Source organism: Nylanderia fulva, unplaced genomic scaffold (assembly GCF_048542155.1).
Source record: "Nylanderia fulva isolate GAGA-0341 unplaced genomic scaffold, ASM4854215v1 Scaffold3, whole genome shotgun sequence".
NCBI classification, from domain to species: Eukaryota; Metazoa; Arthropoda; class Insecta; order Hymenoptera; family Formicidae; genus Nylanderia; species Nylanderia fulva.
In genome coordinates this window covers 5902783-5920071 of record NW_028190368.1, presented here as the reverse complement: position 1 = coordinate 5920071, position 17289 = coordinate 5902783, and the positions used below count along the sequence as shown (strand labels likewise).

Here is a 17289-nt window from a genome sequence, read left to right as displayed (position 1 = left end):
TGTCCATACATTAAGACACATTTACGTTGGTGGCTGCTTTGGTTTACTTTGTTTATCATCAATGTAAATAAGTTTCTAATAGCAAACAAGGTTTGGCCGATTTATCGATCAACGAAGTTATAAATCCGGTCTAATTCTTGGCAATCTTTGTTGAAATTGAATATCTGAACCTAGGTTAATACAATGAAATGCGTTTTGTATGTTTGAGACGCATTTACATTTTTACGATTTACTTGAAATTCATATATTCTGCTTTCAAGAATTTTTTTTGATTAATTTATTACTACATTGTTTACTATAAGTTTCTTTAAAAAAATTTTTATTATTTTTTAATAATATCTTTCTCAGATTAATAGCCATCATAAAAGTACTTGGCAAAGAATTTGTAATTTGGAAAAGAAATGAAAATTTATTCGTTTTTCTATAGATAAAAAACTTTTTTGATGAGATCTTACATTGACTCTTGAATTATACGCTATCGAGTTCGCGATCAAAGTCCAATATAGATGGATTATGATCGATCGATTATTTCTCCATCCGATCGGTAGCGTCGATTACTTATACGCACATCGCTCGTGAAGGACAAAAATCATCTCGTAAATTAAACTACAGACAGAGAAGATTGCATTAATATAAATTGGAAAAAAAGGAATTTTTAAGGGAACCCGACTCTCTTAGAAAAATCGTCGATGAAATTGTCTCGTCATGTTTATACAATGATTTATACTCGTCAGTTCTATATGTATACATGATTCATTGCTCTCGTGAGTTACTCTGTTGGGAATAAAATGTAAATGCAGATAATTGATTAATTGAACGAGGAGAGTACGAAACGCGTTAATCGGTTAAAACGGGATGCCGTTATGTATGAAGTATTATTTCACGGACGATACGCGGTATTATGTAGAGGAGAGTTCGTTAACAGCAACATTACGATACTGGTCCGTTAATAATAGTCCATTCATGTGCGCATGATTAATCGCGCGTTCTTAGATATGATGCTTCAGAAAATCTCTCGTCATTTCGTTTATCCATATAATTATGCACTTACACATCACATCTGTTTCAATTCAATCTCTTAAATGTAATAAATCAATTTTTAAATTAATTTTTAATTAAATGAATATTCAAATTTTTGACATAAAATTTCGAAGAAAAATATCAAAGTCGTGATGTAATAATGGAGGAGATCGGACGTTTTTTTTTGTCGCAATTTCGCTTTCGTACGAAACGAATTCATTAGAATAAATTAGGACAGATAAGGATCGATTCGAGAGGTCAACAGACGGTCAGAATGCGTATATTAACATTTGTATCATTGGTATGTATCGGACCAAGTTTCCGCTACTTTCAACTTCCTTCCATACAGGAGGTGTATGACCTCTCCCGGAATGACTCCTCGAATCATCGGGCTCTCCTTGAAACACCTGGTGAACTGGACCATGAGGACGCGACAGTACCGTTAAGGATGGTGTCTGCAAAAAGTGAGCCATACCGAACATACTGGGTGTTTCGTTTGTTACCTGCTGAATTTGCGAATAAAAGATACAGTGCGGCTCTGTAATGTCGATTTTTTATAACTTTATATTTTAGAAAATGATAATTATTATTTAAAATATTTGGTTGTACACTGAAAAAATATTTGTGTGAAATTACATGATTATCCTTTTTTTCGACCCAGCATAATCATGTACTATTGCTACCCACATGAAAGATTATGGATTATACCTATGTAATTTTATATGAAGCATATTCTTATATATTTTCAAGATTAAAAATATTCCACTGAACATGGAATTACACATACGAAATGCTAGTATCTAATGTATAAATGTTATGGATAAATGCGTATAAATAAAGTTTTAATAAAGTAAAAATAATATAAATTTAAAATTACAAATGATTTTTGCATAAAAATAGTAATTTGACCTATATTTTACATTAATATATATTTTGACTGCCAAAAAATATGAAAAAATTACAGAGATAATGAAATAATTTTTCCATTTTTGATCAAGTAATTTCCATGTAAAAATACATGGATTTTTTCAGTGTAGATTTCAATATAATCAAACGACGATTTTACAAAGACAGACTTTATTTCATCGAGTAATAAAGTGCTGAGAGTGTAATTTCGATTTTGTATTTTCGGTTTCTGCGATGTGAGCTATTTTTTATTAGTTCATAGCTCACAGTGATTCAGTGTAACGAAATGTACTATAATATGTTATATTATCGGCGATGTATGTACTGCCTGTGCGGTTAAAAAAAACTACAGTTAGTAACGTGATAAGAACACATTAAAACAACGTAACGTCGTAAAAGACGTAATCGACGTTGCCCCTTGAACTCGAGGAGACACGGCTTGTCGAATCTAGTACACAAGCATGCACGAGCCGGCAGATATTTTGCAACGACGCGTGATTATGAAACGAGGAAAGATGTGTGGCCGGGCTAAATAAAAATCCGGGGAAATGTGTTGTAATAATAATTACTGAGTCGCGCGTGTAATAAGTAATCGGTGACGCGATCCAGGGCCGGAAAGTCAAGGCCTAGAGATCTCGTGCTTGGAAAGTGAGTCAGCGATCGAGGTAGACGCGGGAACTCTGGAGATGGGAAAAATTCACCGAGACGAATCTTGCGCAATAGAACGGGGAACGAGAATGAAAGTGCGACCGTAAAGTGGCGGGAAAATCTAGGCGAATGAGATTTAACTCCTTGGCGTTCTCCTTCAGCGATATATTAGAAGGAGTAGATTATCGTTGACCGGGGATACGTTAAATTTCTTTGCCAAATAATACTGCAATTATTTTGAGAACTGTCGCAAATAACTTGTCTTGTATATATATTTATATCCGATAGTATATGTTCGATGGACGAATGTGTCATTAAATAGTGTCGAGGCAAAGTCTCGATTGACGTCACACTTTAATTATTCGCTAATTTACGCTGATTAGATAAAATTTGTTTTTTTTTTTTAATATTTAGATATTATTTATTTCTATCTCCCTTTGTCTGTCTGACGAGATTGTCGATGAGTCGTGGTACTTTTTTTTACTGTAAAATTGCGCACATATAAAAACACTTGACGTGTATTTATTTGTCTGTTTCGTGTATGTTTCAGATGCCCTCGTGTTGTCGAGACCACGTCTGAGCAAACAAGTTGTAAGTGATCGATTAAAAGTATTAAATCGGTTGCATGATACGAAAACATAGTTTGCTATGACTATTATCACGTTATCAATTACGAATAATTACATAAGATAATTATATATACGATGTATAATAGAGGCCACTTTAAACTGTCTATTATATAACCGGTCCATATTCGCGACAACTTCCGTGATATAATTCCATTCGTATTTCCTTAATATTGTGTAATATTCGAAAACAGTGAAATGTACACATACATGCATATATAAAAAATTGAAATTAATTGGCACATAAAATTATAAATAGATTTGCCTCTAATTCCTTTGCCGCGATTTATTTATCGTCCAAAATGAACCTTTAATCAGTTACGTTGGAATTTAACTGACCGATTTCTCGCGTCTGCTTGCCATATTTGAATTCGCAATTAACATAATCGGGTACCTTTCGCGAAACGTTGACGCAACTTTAAATAGATGACGTTGCTCGTCAAGAAAATGTTTGCGGGATGCAAACTTTTATCGTCACTTTTGGTTATACAAAGAGAGACTCTTTTTCCTTTCCGAGAAGCCAAGGTTGTTAAGGCTAAGAAAAAGGTTTTACGTCATTATAGACACATTGTGTATGAAACGGAGTCACGTAGAGTCACTTTCGTACGGAAACATCGACGTTCGTGAAATTGCAGGAAGTCGCTCTTCGCGAAATCATCGGTTACACATAGCGTGTGGACACGTTCACGAAGCACGAAATAGCGGATTGTCCTCGCGAGAGATCCCCTGGCCATGACCTGTCCTCCACCCACAAGAACGTGCGAAACGATGCGAATGCATTGCGTATAATGAGACTTCCAGGGCAGATTGCGTCCGTTTGAAGATTAAGTCGAGAAATATTTTTTTACGCATTTAAAAAAATCCATATAAATTTTTGTATATTACTTGCATTTAATTCCCAAATAACAACGAAAAAATTTGTCGACAATTACACAATAAATTTTTAATATTGAGTTTGAGGCTGAAATTATATACACATTTGTTGCATAAAAAATGACAGCCATTTTTTATTGTTACTGTTATGGTTAGTTATTGCGCGTCTATCAATTCGTTATCACACGATGTGCTATTTTTATGAGATATAAATATATCTTTTATAAAAAATATATATACAAATTCTATAAAATACTTATTCTTGTTTAATGCTGCCAAAATCTAATTTTACTAAATTTTGTTTATACATTATGCGAGAAGAATTGCGAGAATCGACGAGAGAAGGCGCCTGATTTTGAACGATGCTATTGATTACGTAACTCGCGCAGAAATCGATATCGGCTTATCTTTGACACGCACAACAAAATCCATTATTTCATTGATAGACTTATCTCGTCGACAAGAGGCGGGATTTTTTGATCTTAGAGAACCGATCCGTCCTCGTGGTATTAGAAGACGCGCAAGAAAACGCGCGATGCCGACTCGGACAATTAAAACGTCGACTGCGAGCGGTCTCGCGCGAGTTCAATGCTCGTCGTCGTCGTGCGATCTCGCGGGAAAACGTCACCGTTTCTATATCTTCTTTCTTCCACTTGCATTTGCGCTGTTTATACATGGAAATGACATCACATTACGCCGTCACATTATGCCGACACCGCGCGGACACAGCATGCAAAATAATGCAAATAACACGTTTAAACCGTTCGCCCTCCGTTCGTTCCGTCTATGTTTAGAACACCCATCATGGAGGTTTCAGAAGGTTCGAAGAAAAGACATTTAGAGTGAAAAAGACGTACTGCTTGATTTCCTCCGCTCGATCCTAAGACGATCGAATGCAATGCCTAGCTTCCTGCGGCGGCGACTTCGTCCTTAAGATTCTTTATGTTAATATATACAGAACCTCAATGTTCACGCCTTTTTATTTGGAGATAATTATGCCATATATTGTATATATCCCATATATATTATGTCAAGACGGGAATATTTTTTGTTGAGCTTTGTAATCGGTAATTTATACGTATTATTTGGAGAAGAGAAAAATTGGTTTTTTTTTATGAAAGCAATTTCTTTTCTTTTTTGAATTTTAAAATATTTTTATGGATCCTCCATAGATTAATGTATTTTTTTTTATTCTTACATAGAAGATATATATATATATATATATACAGGATGTCCGGTAACTAACGGACCAACGATTACAAGTGGATTCTTTGGTCAATTTGGGAACGATTTTTCCTCAGCAAAAATGTCGAAAAAGGTCATCATTTTTTACAACGTTCCAATATTTGTTATTATGTATCTTTATAACTAAGCCTCAAATTAAAATTTTATTATAGTAAACTCTACCTTAAATTAATATTTATTAACTGAAGAATCTAATTATGCTAGACTTTTAACTCCAAAACGTTTAGTTTTCAAAAAACCCATTTTTTTTCAATCGCTTATAACTCGAAAATTATTGAATTCTCAACATTTTTGCTAAGGAAAAATCGTCTCCAAATTGGCCAGAGAATCCGCCCTTAATCATTGGTCCGTTAGTTACCGGACACCCTGTATATATATATATATATATATATATATATATATATATATATTCTTTTCTTTTGTAAAGTATCGAAATGCACGACGAGAAATATCTTTGCATAATGCATGACGTGCATGTCAAATAATTTACTATTACATGTCAGAAGATGTACGAATTATTGAATTGGCTGTAGTAGAGAAATATTAAGTACAATCGTCGCGTTGTACATACTTTTCACGGGTTAGCTCTTACTTCATTTTAGGAACTGTACCCTCTTATCTGCAATCCCGCTTCGACGATTGCAATAATAAGGCAATGATAAAAATAGCACTGATAAGAATCGCTTGGATGGGGCACCGGCGGTTTATCAGTATTTTAACTTACGCGATTCAGTCTTTAGTCGATCGAAGATCGGAACGCGTAGCTACGAATCGACTTGGATATCTTGCAGGTGCTGCCTGGTGGTAATTACTGTCGGGTGTGTGTACTAATTACAGGCATTAGGTAATCAATTGTATGTACCACTGGACGTTTTACATTCATTCTCGTACTGCTTGAATACACGTTGAATACACGTGAAAATTATACAATATCAAATCTTACAGGTTATTATTACTAGGCGGAATAATTATAATAACAGGTGTTCCTCTTTTTATCTACCATCGACGAAATGTTGTACCGGAAATAGGCGCGCGAAGATGAGTGCGTATAGTATCTGCGTTATCTGCGCTATTTTATCTATTTAATCATATACTTTCCGTCGATTATCGCGCTTATCTTCGTAGCAGATAACACGTGTGTGCGCATGTGCATCCAATTTAACTCTTAAAAGTCCACTTCTACCTATCGCGGTGACCTCCTTTCGGTCGTACGTGTCTCTGTGCGCGCGAGTGCCGAGTTCACTTGGATTTCTACAGGAGGACAAGCTCTGAGTTTACGATAATATTGATCAAAACAATATCATCGGATCGTTATGCGAACGCCTTTTATTGCCATGTGGCGCGCCTAATTTCAGGGACATCCTAAATTACGCAATTCATCTCCGAGGTGAACGATACGTTTCATTGCTATCGTCATTATGAATATTCATCGCGTGACATAAAGCCGCGCCGTTCAAAAACGCGAACACGGCACGTTGCTTTACCGGCGAACGTAATCACTTACGATTTTCTCTCCGTTGCAGGTATATCAGATCGAAACATGAAGGCAGCACCGCCTCTGCTGTCGTTCCTCCTGATCCTCCTTTATCATTCAGGATGGACCCACGGACTTTGCAAGCTGGAGAACAGCACCATAGCGTGGTGCGACAAGTTGGAAGATCTCGGGCAGATCAAGACGCATCATCTGGAGATGCTGACGGTTCGGCCCGAACGGAACATCCTGGTCCCAGGTCTCTTCAACAATTTGACAAGCCTTAGGCATCTCGACATGTCTGGTGGTAAATTCAAAACGATCAAAGCAGGAAGTTTTCGAGCCCTTAGTAATCTGAGAAGTCTCGATCTCAGCGACAATTATATCGAGTATCTGGAACTAGCTTCTCTGGAGGGTCTGACTAATCTGCGAAAGCTGAATTTGCGAAAAAACGCCATTCGACAACTACCAACCGCGCTGATGCGCCTGAAGCATCTCAGACACTTAGACATCCACGATAATCCGCTGGATTGTAACTGCGCCACTCTTAAGGTACGAGATCTCATCATGCAGAAGAAGGTGTCCGTGTCGAAGAAAGCCGTGTGCGCGCATCCTGGTAATTTGAAAGGCACGTCACTGATGAAGCCGAGCGCGGCGATCATCTGCAGCTTCGAAGAGCAGGATCGCGAGATGCAACACGATCAGGCGGTAGAAGGATCCGGGACGTATTCGGGATCCGGAGACGACGTTCTGAACGAGTTCAATAGCGAGGAGGAAGAGGAAGAGGAAGAATATAACGCAACTACCACCGACAGCTCGGAGAAGCCTGAAGTAGAGACGCCTTTCCCAATCGGAAAGATAGATTTGACAGGATCTTCGACGGGATCTTCCGTGAGTGAATCCACCGTCTCTTCGCAGGAGTTAACCGCGTCTGCGGAGGAGACTACTTTCACTACAGTAAATTCCTTGCAAAGTACCGAAGACGGGGAGATCTTCTTCGACAACGATATGAAGAAAGAGCAACCGTCCACGACCGAGATGTCGCGGAAGAAGGAGGACTTTAAGGACGGCTTGTTTTATCCGTCAGCAGGTTCTGGCGATGGCGATGAAGATGGTTCCGGCGAAGGATCCGGAATCGTTTCGACACATTATGATGAAGAAAAGGTCGAGGAGGAGACTACTAAGGGGGAATCACCATCGTCGTTCTCTCTATGGGAACTACTTTTTGGCAGTGGTTCTACGACAACTCCCATTCCATCAGAGACCAAGGATCCGGATCTCGAACAAGAGCAATTTATAGACGCGTCGTCTACTAAATTAACCATCGAAGAGTCGAGTCAAAGTTCTCCAGTCGATAGAACTTCCACCGAGACGGTCGCGATCGCCAGCGGCGTCGAGGAGCTCTCGAAATCCGCCGATAAATCCAAATCAGGTAATGTCAAGGCCGAGGTGAACAGCCTGAACGACGAACAAGCCGAGGTATCTCCGGCCAAACAGTCCAAAAAGGGCATGGGCTCGTACATTGTTCTGGCAATCCTGCTTGCCGTCGTGGCGGTGTTGATCGGTTTTGCCGCATACAGGGGCGATATATGCGGAAAGAAGAGAAAACGCGGAGGCGACGTGGAGAACGGCACCGAGCTGAGGGACATGCAGAAGTCTCTTCTTCAGGAGACCGGAAATTCGACTCAACCCAAGATCGCCTCTAATGGAAATCCCGAAAGTGTTCCTCTCGTGGAAGGCACCTCCGATGACAACGCGAAGACCGAGAAGATTCAAAGCGATCATCATCCGATTCAAGAACCGCCAAGATCTCTTAATGGCACTGCCGATCATCTGGATCCCGTGAAGCCGCCCCGAAAGCAGGTCTCGCAGGACGATCAGAAGAGCGAGGACAGGCCTCGCGTGGACATAAACTCTTTGAGGGAGAACTTCCTGGCGGGTAGAACGAGTCCCGCACAGCCATCCGACTCATCGTTAACGACGAACGGACCAAGAACGGAGCCCAACGGGCCGCCGCTCAGCCCCGGAGCTCAAAGAGTGAAGATCACCCTGCAAGAAAATCCCGACAGTGTGCCAAAGACGCCCATACTCATTACGCGAACAATGGCCGGTGAGAATCTAGTCAAGACGCCATGAAGCAGTGTTCTGGGGAGAATCCACGTGACATAACGAACGTTATGTCCATCGATCGTGTGTGTCTATCGAAGACGGAGAAAATCTCGGAAGGACGAATGTGTGGGGAAGAGAGCTTTTCGACGAATCTGTCGTGATTTTTAATAACATCATTGTTCCTAACATGTAGAGGAGTCTCTTCGCGATGGATTTTCGTGATGAATAAGATTACCAAGTCAAAGATCACGTACGCATATATACACGCGCCGACAGTAAAAGACACTATTGTTAATATGACAGGAAGATGTGCGACAGGCTTGAGATACAAATGTGATCTCTCTCTCTCGTTTCGTTGAATTACCGGATGCGCGAAATGGCTATATATGTATATATTTGCTATGCCATATAGAATATTCAGATATTGCATTTCGTTATTTTTCATTTATGATATCATTTTGTCCGAATATTTTTTAAAATTAATCCTCAAATGCAATCTTAGCAATCACAAACTCGAATAAAGAATTTGCTCTTGAAAGTCTATCTGAAAAATTAAAATAAAATAATAATTTTTTTCATCAAATTGTACATTCCTCTGAAGATTAGCCGACGAAATTGTGCAATTTTCAATGTCACTTCTCTCAATTTTATCGAGAAAGAAAAGTGCGATATTATTTTGCATTTACGTTATACATAAAATACGTAAAAATCTGAAATAACAGATCGAGATTAGATCACAGTGCACTAGTTCTGCGAGCAAGACTATATTTTTCTCGAGTATATATGTACATATCCCGCGATATTTGTTGTGTCGAGATTGCATTACGAAGATTCTTAAATTAATATCGAAGATCGAAGAGAGTGTTCGCTGCATGTCAGCGAATCATGGAGCATTCCAGTTCGCTGCCATATTATTCTACACTGAAAAAAAAAGATTTGTTAATTTGACTAAATCTTTCAATTAAATTATTTTATTAATTAAACATATATTAATATTTAGGTAAAATATATGTTCTGTTAAATGTAATTTAATTTAAATATTTTTTATGTTTAATTAACAAAATAATGTTTAGTTGAAAATTTTAGTCAAGTTAACAAATTTTTCTCTTCAATGTACGAAGCTTCGAAAGAATTTTACACTTCTATTGGCCTTACGTGCCGTTCTTCTATTCAGCCACAGATTATATTTGTCAACTGGACAACGCGTACCTCGTAGTTTTAGCGCGGCGTTTTTAGGTATCACACACGTCTACGCGATTGAATTTGTAATTCAATGAGAGGCGGAGTTTGTCAATTATGAATAACGACCTTCGGGCCGGCTTATGACACGGAGTGCGAGTGCTTGGTGAACGATTTGTGTTACTACAGTTAACGTTATGTAAGACTCGTTATCCACGTCACAGAGAGTATATAGATACGTAATAATTCTGTTATTCCTTACAACGGATACGAGATTCCCTCTCCGCAAAACGATCCTTTGAAATACCTTGTGGAAGGTTTTCCACATGGAAGGTAGCGACTCGAATTTTTTTTATATGTATTAACATATTTATTCGTTGTGCGCGGTGCAAATTAATTTTGCGGGAATCTACGAAAGAGACAAACCGACTTTGCGTATATATACGTACGGCAACACTCCATGGACGTGATTATCAATTAAACGGACGCGTCATATGGTTGTACGCGGAGTGACAAAGCGCCACAATGTGTTATCATATTATCGTAATCGATCATTTTATTATTCTAACGTACGATTCTTTAAGCCAAATGTGTGGAACGCTGTGCACAGCGTTTATATGATTTAATCTTAAGATAGCGCGCGGATGACCCTGTTAGATCGATATTTGTCCCGACGACATGCGTCGTTGAATTTAATTAAGGGAATAGCGATAAAATATACGAACAGCTCAGCGAAGATTGAAAGACTCTATTTATATGTTCAGTCTTTGATCAAAATAAAAGAGAGTGTTATTTTGTTGATATCATTATTTATTTTAATTCTGCGTCTCACGGATAATCTGTTGTTTGATGTTCCCTTTAACTTTGTTTATTCCTCATATCATCGAACACGTCAGCGATATTTGTCGCAATATTTATTTTATATTCGATCAATGAAAACATCTTCTTTTGAGGAAAATGAATCAGTTCTGACTGTTAACATTTACAAAAGACCCGGGAATACAAATAACAAGTGTACAGATATATGTATAATTCAGATATATGTATAATTCAATTATACAGATATACGTGCCAATATTCTATAAATAATGATACATATTTGCGTTTATTTATTGTATTCAGGATAAATGTAATTCTACCTTTGCATACAAAAAATTTTAATTATATTAATAACTTAAATGCAAGAATTTAAATAAATTTTCAACAACCAAACAATTTAAATTAATTTTCAGAAATTTTAATCATTTCTGTATTTCTTTCATAATAATCAGTCTATCACAAAGATGAATAATGTTGTGAGTGAAATATATATATATATATAATACGTAACATTTTTGTTATTTACAATTATTTAAAAGTATATTACAACAATCTGATAATGAATTACTGGAGTATTATTGAAAATACTTCTAAATATTTAATAATGATATTATTTATAATCTATTACGTTCTATATATGTTTTTTCTCCGTTCTCTCATTTTCTTTTTATTATTCTTATAAATGATATAGTAATATGCATTGACGTAGGAAATCTATATATATTTTTACGTCTATAACAATATGATGGACGATAGGTTCTTATCCGATAATTTTATTTAATATTGCTATTGTCATTCGTATTATTTCTTTTCGACACATAAGAGGGTATTTATTAGATTAATATTCTATTTTATATTGATTAAATATGTGTGATCGTATTATTCTTAATTAATTTTTGTCTCAGAAAAGACAAATTTTAAGCTCTTTAAAGATGAGCTATATTTTTGCGCGAAATGCAATAAAAATCCTGCATAAAACTCGCGATTTATTTCTTATATATATATATTAAAAGTATCAAACAATTAATCATACGCGAAATAATTTAAATAGAACAACTTATGACCCGCGTTCTACGAATGAATCTCTGTAACCGCTTCTGGGTTCGCGTTCGAGTTCCCTGATGACGAGGGATCGATTAGGCTCCATTATTTGAACATCAGAAGCCTCGTCATCGGTCACATGTTCGTCTCGGAACACCTGTCTTCTCTTTTTCCTTCTCGTGCTGGGGGTTTGCGGCTTTGGTTTGTCCTTGCTACTATTGGATTCCAAGGAATCGTCTACAACGCTGTGCCTTCTGGATCTGCGCGTCGTCGAGATCCTAGAATTTCTGGGATTCGTATTTTGCGGTTGGTCCATGGTCTCGCAGATATTGCCGCTGGAGTTGTTTCTCTCTCTTCTGATCCGTTCCTGCCGACGTTCTTCTCTCTTCAGCAGATCATCCTCGCTTCGAGTTCGTTTACGGCTCGTCTTCGTTCTTCTCGTTCTTCTCTTCTTCACCCGCAGATTATCCACGGAACTCATAGGGCGCAGATTTTCATTTTCAATGGAGATCTCGTGCAAAGCGTCCATGGAATGAACTAGTCTGGGCATCTGGACTGCTTCCTCGTAGGTGGGTGGACCAATTAATTCCAGAGGATTAATTCTGGGTTCTGAATTCTCCAGGTCTTCATCCATTTCTTCGTCCAAACGTTGAGTTCTGAAAATATATTACCTTTATTCAATTTTATCTGTTATTGTTGTAAACAAAATAATTTATAGAATGTCAAGAGATAATTCAGAAAATTCCTGTAGTAATTTAAATTTATTTATAGAATTTATTTAAAAATATAACTACGTCGGTAACGCGTTCTCTGATATCATCTGGGGAAACTAAATGATGTACCAGCTTACGAAATTGTAATGTAAATCTGTGCGTTGGTCGATTGCAGGTCTGGAGAGATATCTGTCTTATCCGTTGCAGATAGAAATGTTTATTTTAGGATTGATGTATTTTTTCATTAACTTATATGTACCTGCAATTGCTTATATGCAACTGCAATTTTCGAAAAATGTGAAAAAACAGAACGCGGATATTAAAATTAACAAAATTTTAATTTTGATTAGCACGGAAACGGAAGGATCATAGTGAGTTTACTGATAGTGCGTGTGTATCGATGTGTATAAATTGTAGATAAAATAAAACATTTTAATATATATTTAGTAATTAATAATCTAAAAAGGTCCTTACCGTCTCGAGTGAAAGAGTCGTACTCTTTCTCTTTCTTCTTCCAATTCAAGTTGTCGTCTCTGCTCTAAAACTCTTCTCTTTATTCTCATGGTATGTTTGATCGAAACCACGGTGCCACACAGAACAACCATGATAAGCAAGCTGACCATCACCATTCCCCAAGTTCTATCTTTGTTGTAATACAAATCGGAATTCCAGGCATCGAAACACGCGGTTTCCCAAGAGTAGCCGGAAACGTTCGCCGGATTCTGGCATATCAAGCTTGATGGTATCGTTTTGTCGACAGGTATTGTTAAGTATTCATAAATTTTGTAGAGTTGAGTGCAGTCGCATCTCCATGGATTATCTCCTAAATGGATTATGGTCAAATCTCGATTTTTTTGAAATATGTCAGGATCCATCGCCTCTGTTAAACGATTTCCTAAAAAAGAATTATTTATTACATTTAATACAAGAGAAATATATGTATATCGAAACATGTAATAAAATAAGAAACAGAAGGTTCACAGAAAAATTATATTTTATTGTCAAATTAAAGAATAATTAAAAAGTTAATTTAATTGATTTTTTATTTAATTTTATTTTTATTTTTAATATTTCATTGTATTTCTATATTTTATATAGGTACGTATACATATGTATATGATACTATAAATTCTGTTAATCAGAATTGTTGACATCAATTTCCAACTTTACTATTTATTTGTAATGTATTATTTATCTGTAATTCACTACTTTGTTAAATTACTTTTGCTGCTTTTATAAATGTTTTATATGTTTTTATATTATTATATTTGGATTAAAGAAATATTTTCTCGTTTAAATATAAAAACAAATAAAAAAATTATTTAATTAATTAAACGATCAAGTTTTCAAAATCAGATATCTTTTTTACAATTAGCTCTTATTACAAAAGAATAATAAATTTAAAATTATGTACCTGACAAATCAATTTTTTGCAACGACGGTAATTCAACGAAACTGTCGTTGTGCAACTCGACGAGTCTGTTTCTCTGCACATCCAATATTTTTAATGTTTTCGATTTTAAACGTCGTGGCAAAAATTGCAGTTGATTATCCTTCATACTTAGACTTCTGATCCTAGGCATGTTCTCCAGAGAGTTTGCATTAAACTGGTTGATCAGATTGAAGGATAGATCCAGCGACGTGGCGAGAGACAAGAGATCCGGAAATCGTTGTAAAGTGTTGTAAGAAAGATTTAGAAGCCTGAGATCTATGTTCTCTTGGAACGTCGTTGCGTGAACATCCTCGAGATTATTCGCAGACAGATCCAGTATCTGGAGCTTTATTAGGCCGACGAAAGTGCTGACGTTTAATCGCTCTAAATTGTTCGCGTTTAGATACAAATTCGTCAACTGCTTGTTCTTGGCGAATATACGATCCGGCAGTATACGAATTGTATTGCGAGAAAGATAAGCGTGCGTCAGCGACGGAAAACCATGAAGACCAGGTCTGTCGAGGTTACATCTCGATACATCCAATCTCTTCAGCTTTGGATGTTGTAACGTCGAGAATCTGCAAACAGATTATGTTTTTCATCATATGTGTAATTATTATTAAGGATATTTTATTAAAGAAATTATTAGATATCTTTTATACAATTTCTTCAACAATTATTTTTAGTAAAAAAAGAATGAATTATCAAATAAAGTTTTATTACCGAGTACTGTACACTAACGTAGGATTATTGACCAAATGTAATTCTTCTAATTCTGGAAGTCTTCTCAAAGTATCTGGATATAGGTAATTCAAAACGCAATCAGACATGTCCAACCATCGCAGTGTCTTACTGACAGGCTCGATAATCTTCAACGGATTTCCCGCGAGATTCAGTGATGTCAAAGCTGGCAGTCCATCTAAAGACGTATTACCGAGTTCCTTTATAACTGAAATGTACAAAGCTCTATTAGTTTGATAACATATGTGTTTATAATCTTGTAAAAATATTTTGTTACATATTTCTGTATAAAAAATAGACAATATTAATATGTGCATAAATATTTTTTACATATTAAATATTACGTTACATATTTTACATATGTATTAATTATATAAATTAAATTTTATATATTAAAATTTATATTTTGTGTAATATTAATTTCTAAATTGTCTTTATTAATTATACTTAAAAAACTTTTCGCGCACAATAAATATTTTATATTTTATAATCGTCTTAATACATACGGCAATGGCCGGCATCCACTGCCTGAAGTACTTCGCTGGTTAACCCTTTCAAGTCAAGTAATTGATTCTTTGAGATGTATAGAACCATCAGGGACGATAGCTGGTTAATGGAAGCAATATCTGCCGTGTTTGTGATAATGTTGTCTGATAGATCTAGTCTTTGCAATTTTTTCAATTTTTCAAGATTATTTGGCAGAGAAGTGAGCTGATTCTTAGCCAAATTTAGATACTGCAGATCGGTCAGTCTATTAATTTCGTTCGTGATCTCAGTTAAGAGATTGTTTGACACATCCAGATGCTCGACCTATGCAGAAAAATTAATTTTATTATACAATTAATTAATAATATTATTTAATAATATAATATAATACAACTAATTAAAAATAATTAATATATACATAAACACATAATTTATTATAAATACTAATTTAGAGTAATATGATGAATTAACTACATATAATATATTTATAAAACACTTATAAATACTTTTTTCCATCAAGCAAAATTGCACATTGATACTTGCTACTTTAATCGATGCAGTGATTCATTTATCTTGATTACATATCATGATTTTCATATTCTCACTTTGTTATCGAAATAGCACAACTATTTTTATTATGCTTATTTCGCACATTGCGGCCGCGATAAGATGTAATAAGCTAGTATTACCTTGTAGTCATTAGTACGCTTAATTAGAGCGAGACGAATCTCGCGCGGATAAAAAAAGAAACCGATAAAAAGACTCAAATAAATCTATACACTCACAACGTCACTGATATTTTCGGGGAACGTTTGTAATCCTTGTCTCGAGCACTGGATAGTCCTGGGCTCTTGATTGAGGTAGCATAAACACCTGACGGCGCAGACGCTTTGACAGCTCGCAATCGACAAAATCGTCAACCACGTGATCAGCAATAGGAGCACGTCGCGATGCATCATCATCGATCGTTCCACCATGTTCCTTTTACATCATCGAGGCGAGGCAGGTCGAATAATCACGCGTAACCCACATTCTCGCACAACCGCGCACCGATTCACTTCTCCTCGTCACAATATTATATCGAAACGATATTTGCGAGCTCTCGGTCGCGCGGTGTCATCGCGCGTCGTCGTCGAGATCGTCACAAAATCGATCGCCGAGGATCTCTCCGTCTACGAAAATCGATGACTGAGCACGGTCCCGGTTTCTGCGACCGTGTGTTGAAAGAGCACTGAGTTGCTGGTTATCTTTGATAAGTAACGCCAGGGTACACGCCGCGCGATATCTCCGTAAGATAACCGGACTGCCGCGGTGTCGAGGTGTCGAGTACATTATTCTGTATAAAAAGAACGAGAGAAAAAAAGGAATCGAAAGAAGATAGAGTATGGTGGATGCGTCCGCATTGTCTGACTGTTTGCGCGATAGTTCGTTCATGATGAGACACATCAGTGGAATTTATATATCTATCTTATTTCTGCGAGCGACAAGGCTAGTCTTAGTTATCTCATTTGGTGAAACTTTGCATACTTGGAACACAAATATATTTGACTATTAACTTTTTGGTATTAAGTTTGATAGGTCCTTAATGCATTTGATTTGTTAATTAGCAATTTCAAATTTTCAGAAACAATCACACTTTTTTTTAATACCTATTCATAATTTATACTATACACGTTCCAACTTTGATCTCGTAAATTTTTCATTATTGATATCAGCTAAATTATTGCGACATGGATATTTTAACGAGCTTTGACCGTAGATCGGGGCGAAAGCGGCAATCCAGGAAAGCAGGCTTTTCCGTAGAGAAGACATGAATGGAAATTTGCATGGGCAGTGCCGCGGAAAATGTAAGACATTAGATAAATATCTCAAGTATTCCCGAAAGCCGATATTGAAGCGGGCATCTCTGTGGTCTAAGCCTCTCTCGGCTGACCCATGCGGATATTTTCCCCTTCTTCCTTCGTCGCATTACGATCTTTT

The 17289-nt window shown here is 36.6% G+C and overlaps 2 protein-coding genes across 9 annotated transcripts in view; one reads left to right on the top strand and one right to left on the bottom strand.

The window, feature by feature from the left end:
- Positions 1–10878, top strand: part of wdp (Leucine rich repeat protein windpipe) — a 66532-nt gene extending 55654 nt beyond the window's left edge. For 3 of the 8 annotated variants that reach the window (XM_029306205.2, XM_029306210.2, XM_029306212.2), the window contains exons 2-3: positions 3125–3165; positions 6842–10878. In XM_029306205.2, the coding sequence (XP_029162038.1) occupies positions 6859–8925 (2067 nt within the window). In that variant the 5' untranslated portion in view covers positions 3125–3165; positions 6842–6858 and the 3' untranslated portion in view covers positions 8926–10878. Of the gene's footprint in view, positions 1–3124; positions 3166–6044; positions 6173–6590; positions 6706–6841 lie in introns of those variants that run through there. The other 5 variants (XM_029306208.2, XM_029306207.2, XM_029306206.2 and 2 more) reach the window with 5 other exon arrangements.
- Positions 10879–11033: 155 nt separating this feature from the next.
- LOC114933491 (uncharacterized) lies at positions 11034–16604 on the bottom strand. The gene is made up of 6 exons (XM_029306108.2): positions 16095–16604; positions 15330–15633; positions 14806–15031; positions 14065–14660; positions 13125–13545; positions 11034–12593 (listed from the first exon to the last, which is right to left on the bottom strand). The coding sequence occupies exons 1-6, from the start codon at positions 16284–16286 to the stop codon at positions 11954–11956; spliced, it is 2379 nt and encodes a 792-aa protein (XP_029161941.1). The 5' UTR covers positions 16287–16604; the 3' UTR covers positions 11034–11953.
- Positions 16605–17289: the final 685 nt, after the last annotated feature.